At 41.3% G+C, this 24,200-nt stretch overlaps 1 protein-coding gene across 4 annotated transcripts in view; it reads right to left on the reverse strand.

Moving 5' to 3' along the window:
• The window catches only part of NBEA (neurobeachin), a 990,744-nt gene that overhangs the window by 352,889 nt on the left and 613,655 nt on the right, over positions 1–24,200 (reverse strand). For all 4 annotated transcript variants that reach the window (XM_059684425.1, XM_059684424.1, XM_059684423.1 and 1 more), the window contains one exon: positions 7,573–7,697. In XM_059684425.1, coding sequence (XP_059540408.1) covers positions 7,573–7,697 — 125 coding nt within the window. The remainder of the gene's footprint in view (positions 1–7,572; positions 7,698–24,200) is intronic.

The following is a 24,200-nucleotide window of genomic DNA, read 5'->3' on the forward strand; positions in this document are numbered from 1 at the left end:
AAGGGTGGAGGGAGAAAAGAGATTAACCAAATATCTTACCTAAAGACACAGACAATATAGAGTGGTGAAGGGGCGAGGTGGGGACCAGGTGAAGGGGCACCATGGAGGGAAAAAAGAGGGACATCTGTAATGAAATGAAATATGTGACGCTGGCACCAAAAAAATCTGTCTTGTCTTTCTCTCCCTCTCTTTTTAAAAAATTTACACCATTAACATTTCAAAATTTTACACCACTAACATTTCAAAAAATCATTTAAACCATAATCAGATGATCTATTCATTATAGATATGGAGAGTCAATTAATAATGCACCAACTAAAATGGACTTATCAATGACCAATAATAAGTCATTTGCTAGGGTCTCTACATAATACAAACAATAGGTTATTGGGTTAAAAAATAAAATCACTTTTCTCAGATAGAACTGTAAACTCTTTAAAAACTAAATCAGAAAAAAATATGAAGTCAGATAATTTAATGCTTCTTTTTCAACAACTGGATTATTGCATTAGTATTTTTTTTATTCTGAGTGCTTTTCTTATTTCTTGGTGACTGCAAGTAACAAATTACAGCAGTCATACATATACCATCAAAACTAATTTAATTCCAGATTCATTACAGAGCTGCTTTTTATTCATCAAGGTCAAATCTTGGTGGCTTCACAAGCTTAAATAAATCAGGTGTTAAGCAGGCGCATCTCTGAGGAACCTAAGGATGTTCTCATTTGCAGTTCTCAGCATATCTTATTATTTATTGCCAAAGAAATAACTGATTAACTTTGTCATCTTTGCTCCAAGTTAGTTTTTCCTCTGGCTGAAGCAATCTGTCCTCTTTTGTGATCATTGATCAGACCTATTTAAGATGTTGTCTTTGATCACAGCCATGGGGAGCTTGTCATCTTAGCCTTTGATGAAACATTTTTCTACTACAATTTTATGGAAGGGAAAGAATCTGAAATGATCATTGACAATCAACAAAAATGAGCAAACTTACTAAGATTTTGTACTTTTCGTTGACAGCATAATCAGTAAGCATCAGAAGTGCACTAGAAGTTAACTAGTACAGGTTTTGTTTAAACATACAAATATGTAATATACAAAACCCTCCTTTTTTCAATCATTTCCTTGTTAGCTAATTTTCCCTGAAGAAAAAAAACACCTTGTAGGTCAGAAGATGAATTTATGGGTTTTGAAATATTTTCCTTATATTCATCCATTGTTGTGGTCTGATAAATTCTTGGTAATCAATTAAATTTGCACTTGTATGAGATTTTACTATTAGAAAACACATAAAAAACACAGTCAATACTTATAACACTAGGACATTAAACACCAGGAAAAAAATTACACGCCTCTAGATTTTTATTAATCTCATTTCAACACCAGAGACTGAAAGTATATCAAATCACTCCAAATCTTTTGCACATGACAACCTCATCAATTATTCAACTCATTAGTATTACTAAGAAGCATGAAAAACTCCATCAGTGTTACGGATGTTTTCCAACTGAAAAGGTCAACCAAAAGTTTTAATAATGAAATCAAAAGAAAAGTTTTACAAAGTAAATATGAAATAAAAGTACTGTCCTGACGAAACTGGTTTGACTCAGTGGATAGAGCGTCGGCCTGCGGACTGAAAGGTCCCAGGTTCAATTCCGGTCGAGGGCATGTACCTGGGTTGCAGGCACATCCCCAGTAGGAGGTGTGCAGGAGGCAGCTGATCGATGTTTCTCTCTCATTGATGTTTCTAACTCTCTATCTCTCTCTCTTCCTCTCTGTAAAAAATCAATAAAATATATTTTTTAAAATTACTGGCCTTATGTTTCCTTGAAAATATATCCAATTGTGATTATTTGCTCATTTAAAAGAAATTTAACCATTTGTTTTGTGGCTCAAAATAAATTGCCTGAAGAGAATGTTAAGAAATCCAAATTATTGGCTAATTACATCATCCATCACATGAGAGTCCAACTATAATTTAATCTAAAATATTTGACTGATTCAATAAGGGGAAAAAATAAAATAAAATAAAATATTTGACTGATTGTAAGAAATCAAATAATTAAAATATTTTTAATAAAACATTAAGTCTGCTAATTCAGTCTCAGTTACATTATATTACTAATAGAGGCCCAGTGCATCAATTCATGCACCAGTGGTGTCCCTCGACCTGGCCTGCGGGATTGGGCCAAAACCGGCTCTCTGACATCCTCTGAGGGGTCCTGGATTGCGAGAGGATGCAGGCCAGGACTAGGGACCCCACCAGTGCACGATCAGGGCCAAGGAGGAATGTGGGAGGTTGGCCAGCCAGGGAGGAACCGCAGGAGGGCTCCAGGGTGTGTCCGCCCATCTCGCTCAGTCCCGATCAGCCGGACCCCAGCAGCAAGCTAACCCACTGATTGACTGTGTGCCTCCTGGTGGTCAGTGCACATCATAGCAAGCGGTTGAGTGGTCTCAGCCTATCATTAGCATATTACGCTTTGATTGGTTGAACGGACGACCAAACACTTAGCCTATTAAGCTTTTATTATATAGGATAGGCTCACATTCTTAAAACATAGTGTACTACAGGAACAGATAGACCTGACCAGTGTTCAAATACCAGGGATTGCTTTGATGACCATGTAAATAATCCCTACTTAAGTAATTTAAGGATATTCCCTCAGCTTGTACAATGTTAAAATTCTGAAAACTGTGATCAGTATTTCAAATACTTCTAGCCTACTGAAAGTTCCTTAATAAAATATTCTTTTGTTTCTAAAACATTTTTGCCACAATATAGATTAATATAAAAATATTTTGATCAAAGGTTACAGCTGAGTTTCTATTTTCAAGATAGGATTTATAGGAAAACTAAGATACTGTAATTATTTAGTACAGAGGAAGAAATAAATTGTATTTCAATTTGTTCTTGAAGCTTTTCCAAAATTTGTAGGTTTGTGCTATAGTTATACCCTTTACCTATGTCTACACAAACCAAAATATTCAATCATTTGGATGTTAGTCTAACACACTGCCAGACTTTAAGATACTTAAACACAAAATTAAAAAAAAAAAGATATTTAAACACATTTACATGTTTAATGGCAGGCAGAGGGGCCATATGAAGGGCTGAGTTTCTTTACTTTTATATGAATGTTCTTACAATATGTGAATATAAAATCTTTCTTTAAAATATAGAAAAAGTCTTCAAATAAGTTTTTCAACATCTATGTTTTTAAAAATGTGTTTTTATTAATTTTAGAGAGAGGAAAAAAAGGAAGAGGGAGACAGAGAGCAACATCAATTGGCTGCCTCCTACATACTCCCTACTGGGCATGTTCCCTGACCAGGAATGAAACCAGTGACCTTTTTCTGGGTGCATGGAAGTTGCTCAATTCCTGAACCACACCTGCCAGGGTTCAACATCTATTTTTACTAGATGAAGTACTATGTAGTAATTACTGACATTTCCTATTTCTTTTGCAGAAATATTGTGTACACAGGTTAGAAGGCAGAGTTTGAAAAAATGTACATTTTCCTCTTGGTGGTTTGTAATTCTTTCTTCTGTTTATATGTATAGATCAATTCAGGGAATATTTTCAAGTCACTTTCTCCATATTTGGCTCCCTACTTTCTATTCACTTTCAAAAGTCTGTAGATGTGAACCATGCTAAAGATTGAAGAGTCATGCTCTAGAATTGGTTTTGGGAGTATAAGTTCTCTTTAGTGTTCCACTAGACAACCGTAAACCTCAGGATGACCACAGAGTAATTCTGGCTTAAGTACAATGTAGATTTCTTGAATATTTTATAGCATGCATGTGGTCGTTGTTTTAAATATGAATAAAATAATAATTTACTCCTCTTTACATTTATCAAAGAACCCAACACTCAAGAGGGATAATAAGTTCTGATAATCCTGATGATGCAGTATTTACAATTCATAAACCAATATGCTTTTAAAATACAATTATACTACATACAGAGTATCACCTACATTTTTTATCTATTTCAAAATAAGTATTATTTTAAAATTTAGGTTCATTAATAATAGTTACTATGATACTAAAATATGCCTAGAAGTCTGAAAAAGGATTTTAAGGTAAAATATTTTAAAATGTGTTTCTGATAGGCTTTTACATTGGTTTAATACTAGAGATATTTTACAAAAAAACACACAAAGTATATATTTTTATAATAAACTAGGGGCCCAGTGCACAAAATTCGTGCACTGAAGGGGGGGGTCCCTCAGCCCAGCCTGGCCCCTCTCACATACTGAGCCCTCAGGGGATGTCCTACTGATGGCTTAGGCCCGCTCCCTGCTCCCCTTGGGGAGTGGGCCTAAGCCACAGTCTGGCCTCCCTTTGTGGGAGGCGACCGGGCTGATCAGGGGAAGGCACCAGCCCCATCACCCCGCTGCTGCAGCCACTGCCAGTCACCGCAGCCACCAAGGTTTTTTCATCAACACGGACTCCAGTCCCTTCACCATGAAAAAATGACAACTTTCTTTAGGCATTGTCAAGATGTCTCTTTCATAGGATATGACAGTTCTTTCTTTATTATTTTTTTTTGTCCTCACCTGAGGATATGTTTCCATTGATTTTTAGAGAATGTGGAAGAGAAAGGGAAAGACAGAGAGAAACATCAAAGTGAGAAGAACACTTTGATTGGTTGCCTCCTGTATGAGCCCTGACCTGGGCCCCGGCCAGGGAGGAGCCTGCAACCTAGGTACATGCCTTTGGTCAGAATTGAACCCAGACCCTGCAGGCGGCAGGCCAAGGCATTATCCACTGAGCCAAACTGGCTAGGGCAGGATATGACATTTCTTAGCCCTCCAGCTGTGGACCTTCGTTTTTATCTCCAGGAGTGTGGTGAAAAACCCTAGATCTTATTACCCAAGTTACTAAGAATATTACCAGTGGCATACAGGGAGCTTAGCCAATGATAGGTCAGAAAAGGTGTTTCCTCTCTAGTTCACACTGATAGTTGTCTCTAGCCCCACCCAGGCCTGACACCTCTGGCCCAGGATTCAGGCGTTGGCAGGGTACCCCCATTTCCCTCCAATCACCATCTTCGCCCCCCGCCCAAGCTTGACGCCTCTGGCCCAGGCTTCAGGCCTGGGCAGGGGACTCCCATCTCCCCCCATCACTGGCTCAGCCCCACCTGCTCAAGCCTAATGCATCTAGCCAATGCATTAGGCTTGGGCAGGGGCCCCCCACAGTTCCGATGGCTGGCTCCGCCCCTGCCCAGGAGCCCCCTGGCTCAGGCCCTTTCTAGGCTGCTCAGGGCCCACATGGGGCTTACCTCGGAGTGACCTGGGTGCCAATGATGTTCCCAGGACCCAGGCCACTGGGCGCCTATGTATGCAAATTAACCACCATCTTTGTTGGGTTAATTTGCATACTCATCCAATTGGCTGGTGAGCATAGCGGAGTGACACCAATTTGCATGTTTCTCTTTTATTAGTGTAGATGTTTCCCTAACAGAATACTTATTATAAAAGTCCCTAACAGACCCCTTTTTTAAAAATTGTCACCCAAGGACATGCTTAGAGAGAGAGAAAGGGAAGCCAGGAGGGAGGGAGGAGAGAGGGAGAAAGAGAGAGAGAGAGAGAGAGAAGCATTGATCATTTGCCTTCCCTATGCTCCCCAACTAGGGATCAAACCCACAACCCAGGTACATGCCCTGACTGGGAACCTTTTGGTACACAGGAGGATGCTGAACCAACTGAGACACTCCAGCCGGGCTTTTTTCCCCTAACAGACCCTTTTTTGAAGCAACCCATAGAATACTGAATGTAGTAGAATATTTTGTGAATTCTATATAGTTAAAGCTTTGGCAAATCAGTATCACTAATAATATTACTTCTAGTATAACCTTTACCATAAATCTTCTGCAGATATTTCTCATTTCAAAAGACATGAATTCAAGGTGAATTGGCCAAAAATTCTAAATTGTTGTGTATATGAAGTGAAGTTTTAATGATTTTAAGTTCCTATTATAAAGCACTTTAAGTAGCTAATTCTAAGAATCTCTTCTATAGAGCACAAAAATAATACCTCATTTTTAAGTTGGCACTAAGTCCTTAGGTGCTAAAATCCTTAAGTGATCTTCTGAGTTCATTAAAGAAATCCCCTATAGAACAGGTCAATTATAATTTTTCCTAGTATAGTGTTTCCTGTAGTTCCTTTTACTATATAAAGTTACTATCATAGGTATAATAGTTTCATATGAAATCCTCACATATTTAGTTATTTATATTTTGTGCCTTACTAAGTTATATTCACATACAATTTGAGCAACAAATTTTAAAAGCTTAGCACATTTTCTTTTTACCAGAATTAAATATTTTCTCCACTCAGTCCATCAAGAACATGAATGTTGTTATTAAAGTAAGGTAAATTTTAAAACAAATGGCTAATTTATTACTCTGAAATGAATGAACATTAACATAAAAACGTGAGTAATTTTAAGAACAAAAGTAGTTAATAATAAAAATATATGGACAGTATTCATTAAGTTTTTTTCCCAAGTGTATATAGTTTAAAAAATTCTGATATGATCAATCAAACTTAACTTGCTAAGAGCATTTAAAAATGTGTAAATAGACAAAATACTCCTATGAATACTTCTTAGTAGATAGCAATGAAAAGTAGCAGCAGTTTTTTTAATTTTAGAGAGAGAAACAGAGGAAGAGACAGAGAAACATTGATCAATTGCCCATAGAATCCACAACCCAGGTATGTGCCCTGACCAAGAATCAACCCTGCCACCTTTAGGTGCATGGGACAAGGCTCCAACCAACTAAGCCACACCAGCTAGGGCAAAAGTAACAGCAATTTTATTAAATTAGAAAATTTTTTTGATATTTACTATTTATTATACTATAAAGGACAATTTAGGGTACAGTGCTACAGTAATGTGTTGATAATATCTTCAATGTGGGATAATCTTTCCCAAACTTTATTTGCAACCCACTGGAAGATTGGGGCTTAAATGAGCATATTTGTAGCAGGATTTATTTAATTTTTACTAAAAAGAATAGAATAGAATAAGATTAGTAATGAGATTATTAATAAGATATTTGTTTCATTTAAATGCAACTTTGTATGTGTGTGTATATATATATATATAAAGTATACATGTGTATACATATTTCATGTACTTATGTGTATTCACACAATATACATATGTGTGTATATACACATATATAAACAAACATACACACAAATATAGGTAAAATATATATAAGTCTGAGTATATGATTACCAACAGTATAAAAGTTTTCACCTTGGGTCCTGATCACCAAAGTTCAAAAGACACTGAAAAAGAAGCTGAGTATATTCTTGTTCTAGGCTGTATGAGAAGAATGTTGGGTAATAACTAAGTATGTAGAGTCTTCTAATCTCTTAGAAGTTGAAGGAACTAAAATATGTCCAGAGGGGGAAATATTTGGTTTATTCAGTGTAGCCTACATGATGCTGAAGGATAAAGCAGAACATAATTTTGACTTAAGACATGGGAATTTTTAATGCCTGTGAAAAAAATGACTTATCAAACAAGAAATGTATTGTTGTCACAGTGGTACTAACCATACTCTATTGCAGCCTTGAGTAATGCTTCAGCATGAGTGGAGCCAAATGCATTACGAACAAATCGTCTCCTTCGACGAAGATCATCTTCCCAGTAATCCAAACGCCAGAAATCATGTAATTGGCTAAGAATGGGAAAACAAAGAAACAATAATATACTATTACTAACAATGTATAACTGGACAAACATTTTTTCTATAAAATTAAATATTTCTTTGATATCACTAGAAAATTAAGAAAATTTTGAGATATTTATAATTGTGTTTGTATACATATGTTTATAAATGAACAAAACTTAAAATAGTAACATTCTCTGATTTAAGCATTATAATACTTAGTTCTGCTTTCTTTTTAATGTTCTTCCTTCTCCTAAAGAAACATTAATCATGTGGAGTTTAGTAATAAATGTAGCATCAATTTACAAGTATTAATGTCAGTTTGCATTCTTTTACAATATTTTTAACAAGGATTGTAAATCACAGGATAGACCTCGCTACAAAAAGTGTGCAATTTAATGACCTTGGTTTCACAGTAGACTGAATTAAGAACTATAAAATACTGCTCACTGGATTTGGTGGAACAAAGATTAAAATAATGTGGTGAAATATTCATTGAAATAATTCCCAGCTGCCCATTGCAACCTGAGAAAAGTGCAATTTTATCCATTATTAATAATACTAAATTAGGGTTGCAAAAGTTCCAGTGTGTTGTAATTGTCTTGGTAAATTATTATTCTAATGCTAACAGAGTCATTGGATGATTTTACAGCTTTCAGCTAATATAAAACATTAACAATCATGGCCATCATTGAGTAACATTGTCTAAACTGTGTTACACTCTAAAACAATATTAAAAATCCATTTGATATGCCAGAAACTACTGAAGTGTGTTCAATGCATATCAATTTCCCCCCAAATTAATTTCAATACAAATTGATAATAAATGCACTCCTTGAGAAGCCTGTTTTTCTCTATATAGTATTTGGTGTAATTAACTTTTGAAAAACATTTCAGATTTTATAGCTATACTAGAGGCCTGGTGCACAAAAATTTGTGTACTTGGGGCGGGGGGGTCCCCTCAGCCTGGCCTGTGCCCTCTCTCAGACTGGGACCCCTAGGGGGATGACCACCTGCTGGCTTAGGCCCTGGGGGAACGGGCCTAAGCTGGCAGTCAGACATCCCTCTGGCAGACCAGGAGCCCTGGGGGGATGTCCACTTGCCAGTGGGGAGCAGGCCTAAGCTGCAGTTGGACATCCTTAGTGGTGCTGAGGAGGCAGGAGAGGCTCCCACCACCACCACTGTACTGGCAGCCATCAGCCTGGCTTGGGGCTGAGCAGAGCTCCCCCTGTGGGAGTGCACTGACCACCAGGGGTCAGCTCATGCATTGAGCGTCTGCCCCCTTGTGGTCAGTGTGTGTCATAGTGACCAGTCATTCCCAGTCTTTCTGCTGTTAGGGTCAATTTGCATATTACCATTATATTATATAGGAGTGCCTGGCCAGACTTGGTGAGGGGCTGATGGCTGTTTGCAGGTTGGCCACAGCCCATTCAGTGTGGGGGTCCCCCCTAGGGTGCCTGGCCAGCCTGGATGAGGGGCTGATAGCTGTTTGCAGGCTGGCCACCGCCCCTTCAGGGTGGGGGGTCCTGTTGGGGTGCCTGGCCAGTCTGGGTGAGGGGCTAAGGGCCGTTTTTAGGCTGGCTAAGCCCCCAAGCAGGGACCCTCACCCCATGAGGGTGTGGCCAACCTGGGTGAGGGGTTGATGGCTGTTTGCAGGCTGGCCACCACCCCCAGCCACCCAAGCTCCCAGTGGAGGCTGGCTGGAAGCAGGTATCTTGGATTTATTTAGCTTCTATAATTGAAACTTTGGTGCCATGAGCGAAGGCCTCAGCCAGCTCAGGGCTGGCGGGGAGCTTGGCTTTCTCCATTGCCTGGGCAACCAAGCCTCCTCCTTGCTCCAACTCCGTGGCTGCGGGCCGCCATCTTGGTTGGGTTAAGTTGCATATAGTCGCTCTGATTTGCTGGTGGGCATGGCTTAGGGCATACCAAAGGTACAGTCAATTAGCATCTTTGTCTTTTATTAGTGTAGATAATTTTGTTTTCCATAACTTAATTGTAAAGCCAAAATGTAAGGAATCTATAATAATAAAAGTATAGAGGTCAGAAAATGGCAACCGGCAGGAAGGTAGGGAGGGAGAGAGTGAGAGAGCACAAGGAAGTGATAGAGGAGTGGGTGGACGTGTGTGGTGTGTATGTGTATGAGCTAGGGACAGTTAGATTCTGCAGGTCTTCTAAGGGCCTGCTAAACCGGGCAGTCTTAAGCGGCAGAGCCCCGCTCCCTGTGCGGACACTCCTGGGCGGCCAGCACGGGCACAGCAACCACGTCATCTTGAGAAACAGAACTGCTTGAAACTAGGATCTGGGCCTCAGAACCATCCAGCCTGATGTCAGACGCATACCAGGACCCTGCAGCCACTGGGGAAAGAGACGTGACCACAGCTACAGAACTGCAGACACCAAAATTTCAGAAATCCCTGCAGCAGATCAGTGAGTAACAGAGCCCATTCACCCTCCCTGCAGGCTCTTGGGCAGTGCCATAGTAACTGATAGACCCACCCTTTGCCTGGGCCTCAGTGCTGCTATAGGAACTTAAGCCTGGAAGTACGCAAGCACCTAGGAACTGGTCCCATGAGCACTGCCGGCTTCAGAGCCCTGGGCTGGGAGCAATCACGTGAACACCGGGAACTGGTCCTGCCTGCAGTGCCTGATCCAGGAGCCCTGGGCTGGGAGCAAACGCGCGAACACTGGGAATTTGTCTCCTGTAGCGCGGGGTCCAGGGACTGCGATTCTCTGGGCAGGAGGCAGCACCAAGAACCAGTGACTTGACTGTGTTTCTTATCACCTGCGCCTGAGATCCCTGACTCCCTGTGCATTCATACTAAGAGCCAGAGACTCCAATTCTTGGTGCAAGGGCACACAGGGACCCTGATTCTCAATGCGAGGTCATGCAAAGCAACAGAGACTCTGATACTGGATTCCTGGGGAACTCTGACTCCTTGCACAAGCTAGGGGTGCTGATTTTCAACATGCTCCAGGGGGGTCTCTGTTTCAGCACGGTGCAGGCAGGGTCTCTGATTCTAAGGGCATGCAAGAGACCACATTGAGCGCTGGCAATACTGATTCTGAACGAGCCTGGTTCCCACCAAGCCACAACAACCACACATCTTAGTATCAGAGCTCTTCAGTGACACTAGGGTGGTGGGAGGCTCCCACTACACATGGCCCAGGCCCATGCAACTTGACGTTTGAACCATCGGGAGATAATCAGAATGAAGAGACGACACAACACCCAGAGGAAAGACAATGAGGAGTCACCAAGAAAGGAAATTAATGAAGTTGAAGCATGCAACATGACAGAAAAAGAATTCAGAATAATGGTTGTACAATTCATTCACCGGATGGATGAGAAAATCAACAACCTATGCAAGAATCAGGAAGAAATGAAAAATGATATAGCTACAATCAAAAACACCATGGAAAGTTTCAACAGCAGACTAGAAGAAGCAGAGGACCGAATTAGTGAGTTAGAAGATAAGGCAGAGAAACAAGCTCAATCTGAACAGCAAATGGAGAAAAAATTAAAAAGCAGGAGGAGAGCCTAAGGGAGCTTTGGGACAATATGAAATGAAGTAACATATGCATAATAGGGCTGCAAGAAGGACAAGAAGAGCAGCAAGGATTAGAAAATCTATTTGAAGAAATAATGACAGAAAACTTCCCAGATATGGGGAAGAAAATAGTTACACAAGTACAGAGAGTTCCAAGCAAGATGAACCCCAAAGACCCACACCAAGACACATCATAATAACGATGGAAGAACATACCGTGTTCATGGATTGGCAGAATCAACATCATGAAAATGTCCATACTACCCAAAGCAATCTATAGATTCAATGCAATCCCCATTAAATTGCAAATGGCATATTTCACAGATCTAGAACGTATGTTCCAAAAATTCATCTGGATTAAAAAAAGACCTCGAATAGCTGTAGTAATCCTGAGAAAGAAGAACAAAGTAGGTGGGATCTCAATACCAGATATCAAACTGTATTACAAAGCCACTGTTCTTAAAACAGCTTGGTACTGGCACAAGAACAGGCACACAGATCAATGGAATAGAATAGAGAACCCAGAAATTGACCCTAAGCACTATGCCCAATTAATATTCGACAAAGGAGGCAAGAGCATACAATGGAATCAAGACAGTCTCTTCAATAAATGGTATTGGGAAAAGGACAGATATATGCAAAAAGATGAAACTAGACCACCAACTCACACCATACACAAAAATAAACTCAAAATGGATAAAAGACTTAAACGTAAGATGAGAAACCATAAAAATACTAGAGGAATCCATAGACAGCGAAATAGCAAACATAGGTCGAAGGAATTTCTTCTCTGATAATGCTCCTAGGGCAATGGAAACTAAAAGGAAACAAACAAATGGGACTACATTAAAATAAAAAGCTTTTGCACAGCAAAGGAAACCATCAACAAAACAACAAGAAGACCCACTGCATGGGAGAACATGTTTGCCAATGATATCACTGATAAGGGTTTAATCTCCAACATTTACAAGGTACTCATGAAACTTCATAATAGGAAGATAAACAATCCAATCAACAAATGGGCAAAGAACCTAGATAGACACTTTTCGAAAGAGGACATACAGAGGGCCGAAAGACATATGAAAACATGCTCAAAGTCACTAATTATACGAGAGATGCAAATCAAAACGACTATGCGGTATCACCTCACACCTGTCAGAATGGCTATCATCAACAAATCAACAAACAACAAGTGTTGGAGAGGATGTGGAGAAAAAGGAACCCTTCTGCACTGCTGGTGGGAATGCAGACTGGTGCAGCCACTGTGGAGAACAGTATAGACCTTCCCCAAAAAACTAAAAATGGAACTCCCATTTGACCCAGTGATCCCACTTCTAGGAATATATCCCAAGAAGCCAGAAACACCAGTCAGAAAGGATATATGCACCCCTATGTTCATAGCAGCACAATTCACCATAGCTAAGATTTGGAAACAACCTAAGTGCCCATCAGCAGATGAGTGGATTAGAAAACTGTGGTACATCTACACAATGGAATACTACACTGTGGTAAAAAAGAAGGAACTCTTGCCTTTTGCAACAGCTTGGATGGAACTGGAGAGCATTATGCTAAGTGAAATAAGCCAGTCAGAGAAAGATAAATACCACATGATCTCACTCATTTGTGGACCATAGAGAACAACATAGACTGATGAACAGGGACAGATCCAAAGACAGAGAAACAGCAATCAGACTATTAATCCCCAGAGGGAAAGTAGGGGAGGATGGGGGTAGGGGAAGAGATCAACCAAAGGACTCGTATGCATGCACATAAGCCAAACCAATGGACATGGACAACAGGGGGATGAGAGCATGAGTTGCGGGCGGGGGGGGGGGGGGACGATGGGGGTTAATGGAGGGGAATGAGGACAGATTTGTAATTTTTTAACTAATAAAGAATTTAAAGATTAAAAATAATAATAATAATAATAATAATAATAAAAGTATAATATGCTAATTAGACCAGACGTCCTTCTAGACAAAGCTGGGGCTGTGAGGGAAGCCCGGGTCTTGGATGCCAGAGGGAAGCTGGTGCCTCAGCTGGGGGAAGGAAGGCCTACTCTTGCATGAATTTCATGCATCAGGCCTCTAGTATATAAATAACATTAAAATTATAAGCATTTGCACTATATTTTAATATATTTATTTTTGTAAACATCATCATCATAATTACTCAATTTTTTCAAAATAATGATTACCTGATGAATAATTGTTACAAGTAGTGTAACTCTTTTATTAATTTAAGATAGGATAATTTCTATCCTTACAAATACAGACTTATCATAGTGGTTTAAGGAAAACCATAATAAATCTTGCTATAAAGATTTTTCTTAAGTGGATGTTAAAATTAAGCAAATGAATTCACCGGAAGAGACCAGAAATCTACTATTTTTCTCAAATTCTAGCCATATACTTTTTTCTATTCCTCTCATTAATTGCAACTGAAAAAATTTGGACTTTATATATAAAACAATGGACATTATAGATAAAACAAACATAATATGACTGGACAACAGAAGCAGACTGGCTAAGTACCTTGGAGCTTTAAGAAACAACACAATGATAAGTTTTCTGGGCAATCCTTTCATCTCATATATCCTAGACGAGGGGTCCTCAAACTACGGCCTGCGGGCCACATGCAAATACAAATACTGTATTTGTTCCCGTTTTGTTTTTTTACTTCAAAATAAGATATGTGCAGTGTGCATGGGAATTTGTTCATAGTGTTTTTTTTTTTTAACTATGGTTCAGCCCTCCAACGGTCTGAGGGACAGTGAACTGGCCCCCTGTTTAAAAAGTTTGAGGACCCCTGACCTTGAGGCAAAAAGGTCAGCAACCAATTAGCCAATTAGTACAGGCCTCTTCCTTGCCGACCCCGACCCTACCCCCCCGCCAAAAAAATGAAGGCCCCAGCAAAAGCCTTTTTCTCTAGTCAAAGGACCCCAAAAGATAATTTTTAGACAGAAAATTTTTAGACAATTTCTGTATTCTTGCCAAACACTACAGAGAAACTGTGACCCCTATCTACTCACACTAACAAAAGACAAATGGGAAGTCTAGATGTGAAGCTCACAAAGGTGTAAGAAGATGCCCTAGCATCCTTACTGGGATGGTATCATAGAAGACCAAATAGGGATTCAGGACTTTCATTTCTGCTGGCTGGTAACAAGGTGCCCCCCCCCCCCAAACAACCAGTGGAGGCCACATGGAAAGCCTGGAATTCCACACCCACTGAAGAGTAATGAGGCATCTTTCCCTCTCCCCACTGACCAACAGCAATAGGGCCACCCCCACTAGTAGACAACAGATGAGGCACTGGAACTCCTATCCTGCCAGGCAGTAATGGGGAGCCACCCACTCCTTGGATATCAATGGAGCGAAAGTGGGAAACCTAAATTTCAACTTTCACTTGGCAGTGAAGAGGGAGTGACTCCTACTTCTCATGGACAACGTCAGAGTAAGCCAACTAAAACAGAAGGTTTAAGTGAGATAAAAGATATCTCAGAAAATGTCCAAGTTTCAATCCCAAATTACTTACACAAAGAATATGGATGATCTCAAATAGAATATAAAAGGTTCATCATTAGATGCCAATGGTGAGATGACAGGAATGTTAGAATTTTCTGACAAGAATTTTAAACTAGCCATGATAAAAATGCTTCATGAACAATTATGAACTTGCTTGAAACAATGAAAAGAACAGAAAAATAGCAAAAACCCAAAAGTCTCTGGAAAAAAAAAAAAGATGTAAAAGTGCTACTAAATGGAAATGTTGTAAATGACACATACAATAACAAATAAAAAGTTCAGGATAATGAAGGGGACCAAAAAAGAATTAGTTAACGGAAAGACAGAATAATAGAAAGACTGAATAACAGAGAGAAAATAGACTAAAAAAGAAAAATTGAAGAGAGCATCACAATATAAATGGATTATAACATCTAACATTTGGGTCATTGGAGTCCTGGAAGGTGATGAGAAAGACAACAGGGCTAAAATAGTACCTGAAGAAATAATGGCTTGAATGAATACTTCCCAAATTTTTGGAAAAAAATCCCACCACCCCCCAAACCATACAGATACAGATTTAAGAATTTGACAACTCCAAACATAACAGACTCAAGGAAATTCATGCCAATGCACATTATAATGAAACTTCTGAAAATTAAGAAAAAACTAAAAAAAAGAAAAAAAGTAGCCAAAGAAAAATGACATTTCTCTCATACAGGTAAAACAATTAGAATGACAGCACATTTCACACTAAAAGCTATGGTGGCTAGAGGAAGTGGCAAGTATTCATTATGTACTGCCAGAAAAGAACTGTTAACCCAGAATAATACAACCGGTGAAAATATCCTTCAGAAATAAAGGAGAAATGAAGGTATTTTCAGATAAAGAAAAAGAAAATATTAGGTACCATCAGGGCTTGATTAAAAGATTGGCTAAAGGCAGGCCTATAAACATAAGGGGAGCAATAAAAGAAGGAACATTGGAACATCGGGTGGAAGAAAGCAAAATATGAATAAACATAATAAGCTTTCATTTTCCTCTTGAGTTTTCTTATGTTTTACTATAGAAGCAAAAGGTATAACACTGATGTTCTAAGTATATACAGAGATAATATTTAACAAATATAAATGAAAGAGGCTAAAGGGATGTAAAGGAAGATACATTTTTTTTTATACTTCACTTTGACTGGTAAATGACACCACCCACAGACTGTGAAACACTATACTAATAAAAGCTTAGGTAGTCCTTGCGCCCTTGCATGATGCCCTCATGTCATCACAAGATGGCCACCATAAGATGGCCGCCCTCACGTTGTCACAAGATGGCTGGCAGGGGACGGCAGTTGAGAGTGACCAGGCCAGCAGGGAAGGGCAGTTGGGGGCAAGAACAGGTCGGCAGGGGAGCAGTTAGGTGTCAATAACATCAGCAGGGGAGTGGTTAGGGGGCGATCAGGCTGGCAGGCAGAGCAGTTAGGGGCAATCAGGCAGGCAGGCAGGCGAGAGGTTAGGAGCCAGCAGTCCTGGATTGTGAGAAAGATGTCCCCCAAGGGGTCCCAGATTGGAAAGGGTGCAGGCTGAGGGACACCCCCCTCTCATGCACGAATTTCATGCACCAGGCCTCTAGTGTAATATATAATACACTGGTGGGGTCCCTAGTTATGGCCAGCGATCAGGGCCGATCAGGGCCAGGTTGATTGGGGCCAGGCCAATCGGGGCCTGCCAGCCGGGGGAATGGACAGAGGAGGGACCACGGGAGATTGCCCACTGGCCCCAGGAGAGAGCCGGCCCTTGGCCCCCCTGGGAAAGGGGCCACATCCACTGCCACCCACTCCCAGTTCCCCGTCCTATGCATGGAAGGAACAGATGCCCGACAAAGACACTGCCGTTGCGGTTCCCCGCCTCCCTCCTCCTCCTTCTCTCACTGCCACACTGCCACTGCAGTGGGTGGGTACCAATGGAGCCTGCTGGCCGGGGGAGGGACAGGGCACTGGAGATTGGCTACCAGCCCCGAGGAGGGAGCAATCCCTTGGTCCCCCTGGGGAAGGGGCCACGTCTGCTGCCACTCACCCCCAATTCCTTATCCCAGCCCAGGGCCCAGCCCTGATTGGGCAATTGGAGCCTGCCAGCCGGGAGGGACCACGGGAAGTTGGCTGGCTCGGGGAGGTTGGCTGTGGGAGTGCACTGACCAACAGGGGCAACTCCTGCGTTGAGCATCTGACCCGTGGTGGTCAGTGTGTGTCATAGCTACCAGTTGTTCTGGTAGTTCCAGTCGTTCAGTCCTAACAGTTGCTTAGGCTTATATATATATAGACTAGAGGCCCAGTGCACAAAAATTTGTGCACTCGGCGAGGAAGGTGGGTCCCTCAACCCGGCCTGTGCCCTCTAGCAGTCTGGGACCCCTCGGGAGATAACGACCTGCTGGCTTAGGCCTGCTCCCGGGTGGCAGAGGGCAGGCCCAATCCCTAGGTGCAGCCCCTGGTCAGGCTCAGAGCAGGGCCGAATGGGGAGTTGGGACGCCGCCCCCTGTCATGCACAGAGCAGGGCGGATTAGGAGGTTGCGATGCCACCCTGTCATGCTCAGGGTAGGGCCGATTGGGGGATCGGGGCACCGTCCCCTGTCACACTCAAGGCAGGGTCGATGGGGAGGTTGCGGTGCCACCCCCTGTCACGCACAGAGCAGGGCCAATCAGGGGGTTGGGGCACTGCCCCATGTCACTCACAGAGCAGGGCCCATCAGGGGGTTGGGGAGCTCCCCCCTGTCACACACAGAGCAGGGCCCATCAGGGGGGTTGGGGCTCCATACCCTGTCATGCACAGAGCAGGGCCAATCAGGAGGTTGAGGAGCTCCCCCTCTCACTCACAGAGTAGGGCTGATAGGGGAGTTGGGGCACCGCCCACTGTCACACACAGAGCCGCAGGGCGATCAGGGGGTTTGGGCGCTGTCCCCTGTCACACTGATCCCAGTGCCAGGAGGCCTCGCGGCTCCGCTGATCCCGGTGCTGGGAGGCATATTACCCTTTTACCTGGTGCATGGGTGGAGGCCGGCTGGTTTGCCCTGAAGTGTGTCCTGGATCAGGGTGGGGGTCCTCACTGGGGTGTCTGGCCAGCCTGGGTGAGGGGATGATGGCTGTTTGCAGCTGGTCACACACCCTCCAGGGTGGGGGTACACACTGGGGTGCCTGGCCAGTCTGGGTGAGGGGCTGAGGGCTGTTTTCAGGCTGGCGGGTGACTGAAGCTCCCAACCGCTCCTTTTTTTCTTTCTTTTTTTTTTTATTCTGGGCCAGCTTTAGCTCTGGCTCCAGCTCTGAGACCTCTGCTGCTGAAAGCAGGTATCTGGTTTGTTTGGGTTCTATAACCGAAACACTGTATCAACTCCAGCTCTGAGATCCCAGCTAGCTGAAAGCAGGTTTCTGGGGTTTTGTTTAGCTTCTATATTCGTAACAATGTTTCTTAAACTGCAAGCTCAGAGCCCAGCAACGGGAGGCGGGGAACATTGGAGTCCTCCATCACTGAAGCAAGCAAGCCTCATGTTAGCTTCAAGCTGCCTGGCTGGCGGCCGCCATCTTGGCTGGCAGTTAATTTGCATATTGCCCTGATTAGCCAATGGGAAGGGTAGCAGACGTATGCTAATTACCATGTTTCTCTTTTATTAGATAGGATAATTAGAGCAACCACTAAAAAAAGCTATACAAAGAGTTATATTAAAAAGAAATCAACGAACATCAGAAAGAGAAACCAAGAAAACAATATATTTACAACTGCGTCAAAAAGAACACAGGCATCTCCATTTTCTGAAAGTTTGTGTTAAGCCACAGCAGATCAAGAATTATTAGATGTTCTTCTGTTGGCAGGATAATATGCTTACAAAAGATTTATGTCCCAACACCATTATACTGGGCATCTGTGCCAGGTTACCAATCTAGGAAATCATCACTCTGTTTTCTCTTCAAACTTTTATTTTCTTCTCTCCTTCCTTCAGTGTTTCCATACAAAAAGATATTTACTGAGCACTTATCCTGTGAAGACATATGTATTTTAGCAGCATAATGATAGCATGCATTTCCTTTCCTTTTATCATCATCACATGTTCCTTACTCTGTTTTCCCACTGAAATTCATCAATATTACACGTCCATGGACTTTTTTTTTTTTTTAATCCTCACTGGGGGATATGTTTTCCCATTGAGTTTTTAGAGAGAGTGAAAGGGAGGTAGAGGGGGCACAGAGAGAGAGAGAGAGACATCAATGTGAGACACAAATTGATTGGTTGCCTCCCACATACTTCCCAACCAGGGCCAGGGATCCAACTGCAACCAAGGTACATGCCCTTGACCAGAAATCAAACCCTGGACTCTTCAATCTGGGGGCCAATGCTCTAACCACTGAGCTAAACATTCCAGGGCATGTCCATGGACTCTATAACTAAACTGTTCCTCTATCAATATTTCTATTTAACATTTAAGCATAATAAAATATAGTTTGCTAAATTGTTCTGCAACATGTGAAATACTACAAAATGCAATCATAGAGACTACTCATAAGTTTTTAAGAGTAATTATGGATACGATTGTCAATAATTTATAGGCACATCAAAAAATTTACTCTGTGATATGCTTATTACATCATTGTATTTTGATTTCTCTGAGTTTCATTTAATACCATAGGTTAGGTAACAAGCACTTCTTTTCATAAAGGAGGGCTAATTTAGATTTCCTGCACTTGGAGAGCAGTCCGGTAGTCAAATACATGCACCACTGACCTCTCATCTCCACAGATGTAAAGGCAGTCGAACTGCACAGAAGTTCTGCTTGCATTTGCTAGTTTGTAGCTGTTATAATCTCATACACTACCTTTAATAATGTCAACTAGGAGGGTGAATGGGATAATATATGTACATTATCTATCTATCTATCTATCTATCTATCTATCTATCTATCTATCTACCTATCATGTCTTTATAGCCTTGTTTTTGCCTTTCATGACTGAATTATAGAAACACTGAGATCATATGTGTGTTTTGTTTATGAATGTAGTTTTAAAAGTACAGCCTATAATTGCTGGGAAAGAGTAGGTAAACAACCAATAATTAATAAAGAAAAGGTTCCCAGGTAAGTTGTATCATAATGTTACTATTGATGTAATGGTGTTCATTAAATGAAACTTGGTGTTATTTTAGCATATATAGAGTTCAGGAAATCATAATTTTTCTCCATGAACTTACTTTTAATTACATTTTAGATTCATGGAAATGCACTCCATTTTCTTGAAAGTAATGCCCTTTCCCCTCCCTAGAACAGATCACCTTCATAAGCTAAGGGAGAAACTGAATTTATGTGGTAAAGCATGATTGCACTATTAAGTGGTTAACTTGCTTTTGATAACAAAAACTATCCAATGGAACACAGAAGAGTGCAAGAAACAAAGAAATATTTTGCTAGAGACAGATACAAAATACAGTGAGAACTTGAATAGCTCCTTGGCTAAAAAATTGGTGGTAATCATTGAGGACAGGATGGCTTCTAATCCTACCAAGAGCAAACAAAAATACAAATACCAACTGTCAGGCTAACAGTTAAGAACTGTCATCCTCTTCTCCTCTGGACACACGGTATAGATTGTACTTCCCCATCTGTTTTGAAATTAGGCATGCCTATATGACTATCCTTAGCCAATAAAATGTGAGAAGTTAGTCACTTCCAGACAAAATTTTTAAGAGCCAATGCTCACTTCATTCCATGTAATAATCAAGAAAATATGCATTGATAAGGAGTCTCCAGCATTTTGCATGCCTGAGTGATTTCAATGAGCAGAACTTTCCTGCAGACCCATGCTGGAAAGGTATCATGAGTGACAAATAAACTTTCTCATATTGAAACATTTAGATTTAAAGGTGGTATGTTCAACTGTAGTATAATCTAACCCAAGAATTAAGTAAGTTACTAGAATAACAATACTTATAAAGGGTCAATAGTAACTGTGAACTTATGTTACAGTTATTTTCTAAGCATGTAGTAATTGGTTCATTCTGCATAAATTCACTATGAGATAAATACTGTTATTAAACCATTTTTACAGATGAAGAAATGGAGGCCAAGGAGAGATGAAGCAATCAGTCCAAAATTAAGCAACCAGTAGGTGGTAGAATACATATTTGTCCTCAGGCAGCTTGATTTCCTAGCTCATACTATACTGCTTGGATCTTTAAAGAAAGCAACCAAGAAAATGGACTTTCTTGAGGATGTTACATTGAAAGCACCAACATGGATGTTTTACTGCCTCTCTATAACAAGGACTAAAATTACTCTGAGTGAAAAAACAAACAAACAAACAAACAAACAAACAAACAAACAAACAAACACCTATGAGGTATGTAGAGTACTGCACGTGTATTGTGTATTTCATTCATTTATTCACCAAATATTTATTGAACACCTACTATGAGCCAGGCCATAGGCTAAATACTAAGCATGCATGGATGAATAACTAACATGATTCTTGACTCTGTGCAGCATTCAGTCTATTTAATAATGTAAATAATAAAATTAACAATTAAGGTGCATATAAAGCTGGCTCCATTTTATTTATTTACTAGTGGCCCGGTGCATGAAATTTGTGCACGGGGGAGGGTATGTTCCTCAGCCTGGCCTGCACCCTCTCCAATTTGGGACCCCTCGAAGGATGTCCTACTGCCAGTTTACAGGGATTGGGCCTAAACCGGCAGTTGGACATCCCTCTCGCAATCCAGGATTGCTGGCTCCTAACCACTCACCTGCCTGCCTGATTGCCTCTAACCACCCTGCCTGCCTGATTGCCTCTAACCACCCTGCCTGCCAGTCTGCTTGCTCCCAATCCCCCACCCCCTGCTGCCGGCCTGCTTGCCCCAAATTCCCCCCCGCCAGCCTGATCACCCAAAACTGCACCCTCTGCTGGCCTGCTCGCCCCTACCTTCCCTCCCCACTGGCCTGCTCACTCCAAACTACCCTGTCCTGATCACCTCCAACTGACCCCCACTGATGGCCTGCTTGTCCCCAACTGGCCCCCCTGCTGGTCTGCTTACCCCCAACAGCCCTGCCCCCCACCAGCCTGATTACCCACAACTTCCCTCCCCTCTTGGCCTCTAACCACCTCTACCTCAGCCCCGCCACCATGGCTTTGTCCAGAAGAACATCTGGAAGGTCTCCCAGTCTAATTAGCATATTACCCTTTTATTAGTATAGATGAATTATTTTATAGAATGGGCATTTTATTACAGATGGTTTCCCATGGCATTTTTTCTAAAGAAGTAAAAATTACTTCAAAAAATGTTTTAGTAAGACATTGAGAAATTTACAGTATCTGCTTTTCTTCCAAGAAAGTTGTCACTTTTATGCCAGAGTGAGAATTATTTGTATGCTTTGTATGTCAGCATTGGGCCACTGTGACTGGGGGGCACTTAGCGTGACTTGACAGTAATTATCTTGCTCACTGGATGGGAGGGAGGGTGTGTGGCAGAGGAGATAAATACCCGGTTCTGGATTATTCATAGATTGCTGACTTTCTGGATTGATAGTGCAAGCCCCTCCTTTTATTGATGTCCACCTTCTATTGACAGACATCTACCCTGGTAGAGAAATGAGATGAAACTCTCTTTCTCTTCATTGTAAAAAGCATTTGAATTCCTAAGGTGTGATAAGGCCTCCCAGCCATCCTCAGTCAAGGTACACATTTTCATGGAGGATGTTCCCACTCTTGAATAAATCAAAACAATTTTTTCTTTTAATTTAAACTTTCTTCTATAACTGTTTTCTTGTTACTTAAAAGCTAGTTTTTTTGAAACTACTTCCAAAGCTTTTCAAGCTGTATATGTTCTTGGAATGAATTTATAAATTAGAATTGAACCCGGCCAGTGTGACTCAGTGGTTTAGCACCGACCTATGAACCAGGAAGTCACAGTTTGATTCCAGGTCAGGCCACATGCCCGGGTTGTGGGCTTGATCCCCAGTACGGGGTGTGTAGGAGGCAGCCAATCAATGATTCTCTCTCATCATTGATGTTTCTTTCTTTTTTTTTTTTTTTTTAATATATTTTATTGTTTTTTTTTACAGAGAGGAAGGGAGAGGGATAGAGAGTTAGAAACATCAATGAGAGAGAAACATCGATCAGCTGCCTCCTGCACGCCTCCTACTGGGGATGTGCCTGCAACCAAGGTACATGCCCTTGACCGGAATCGAACCAGGGACCCTTCAGTCTGCAGGTCGACGCTCCATCCACTGAGCCAAACCGGTCAGGGCTCATCATTGATGTTTCTATCTCTCTCCCTCTCCCTTCCTCTCTGAATCAATAAGAATATATTTTAGAGAGAGAGAGAGAGAGAGAGAGAGAGAGAGAGGAGTATATATGTTTGTAAATAACAAGACATGTATTTGATGCTCTTAGAAAGTCTTATTTTCTTTCATTAAAACTTGTGCAGTATAGGGAACTCCATAGATTCTCTTAATTTGAAGAAAGTTAGAGGGAAAGGTACTAATTCAGAGTTCCTTGAGAAAATGTGTCACTTATATATTTTTTTATGTTTATTTTTTTAAATAAAAAACTGAAATATTTTCTATTCAGAAAATATATTTGGATCTAAATATCTTCTATAATTTTAACCCTAAAATATCAATTTAAATATTTTAAAAATAGTTGGGAGGTTTATTTTTTAAAATAAGTTAGGTTACTGAAGTTCTACATGTTACTGGATCACCTGGGGTAATTTTCTGATTGGAAAATTAAGAATTATAGTCAGAGGGGAGGACATGAGAATTTTTAAAAAACATATTGAATTTACTTTAGAAGCCGAACCTCTCTTATCATGTGACTTGTTTTGTATGTTTGTTAAACTATGTTATCACATAAGCATTGCTGCTATTTGGAACCAATAGTGACAACTGATTCGGGTCATTTGAATGTCCACTGTCTCTTTTAATTTGTATGTTCGTTTTGACTCTGTCATATGCTCAAACTTTAGTGGAAGTCATGAGAACCTATTATTTTTGCCTGCTCCCTCCTTTACGTTGGAAATACTCTTTTTTACTCAGAGGGACCTTAACTTTAATGTAAGGGATTGTTTCCATTGCCAACTTCTTTCTTCCTTGCCAAGTAAGAGAGTTGTTGTGAACTCTTTAGTGATGCCTTCCCCAGAATATTTGCAGATGTGCTTGGGAAAAGTCATTTCATCCCCAACCTTTGCATGTCAGGTGCTGGGGTGCCCGGGGTGCTGCCATGCCTGTGCCCCCAGCCCTCCCTTAGCGATTGTAGATCCGGGGGCTGCAGGCATGGCTGCACCCGGTCCCCCGGGTGCAGCCGTGCCTACGGCCCTGCCTCTCCCTTCATGATCGCAGATCAGGGGACCGCAGGCACAGCTGCACCTGGTGCCCTGGGTGCTGCCATGCCTGTGGCCCCGCCCCTCCCTTCGCCATCACAGATCAGGGGGCCA

Source organism: Myotis daubentonii, chromosome 2 (assembly GCF_963259705.1).
Source record: "Myotis daubentonii chromosome 2, mMyoDau2.1, whole genome shotgun sequence".
Classification (NCBI taxonomy): domain Eukaryota; kingdom Metazoa; phylum Chordata; class Mammalia; order Chiroptera; family Vespertilionidae; genus Myotis; species Myotis daubentonii.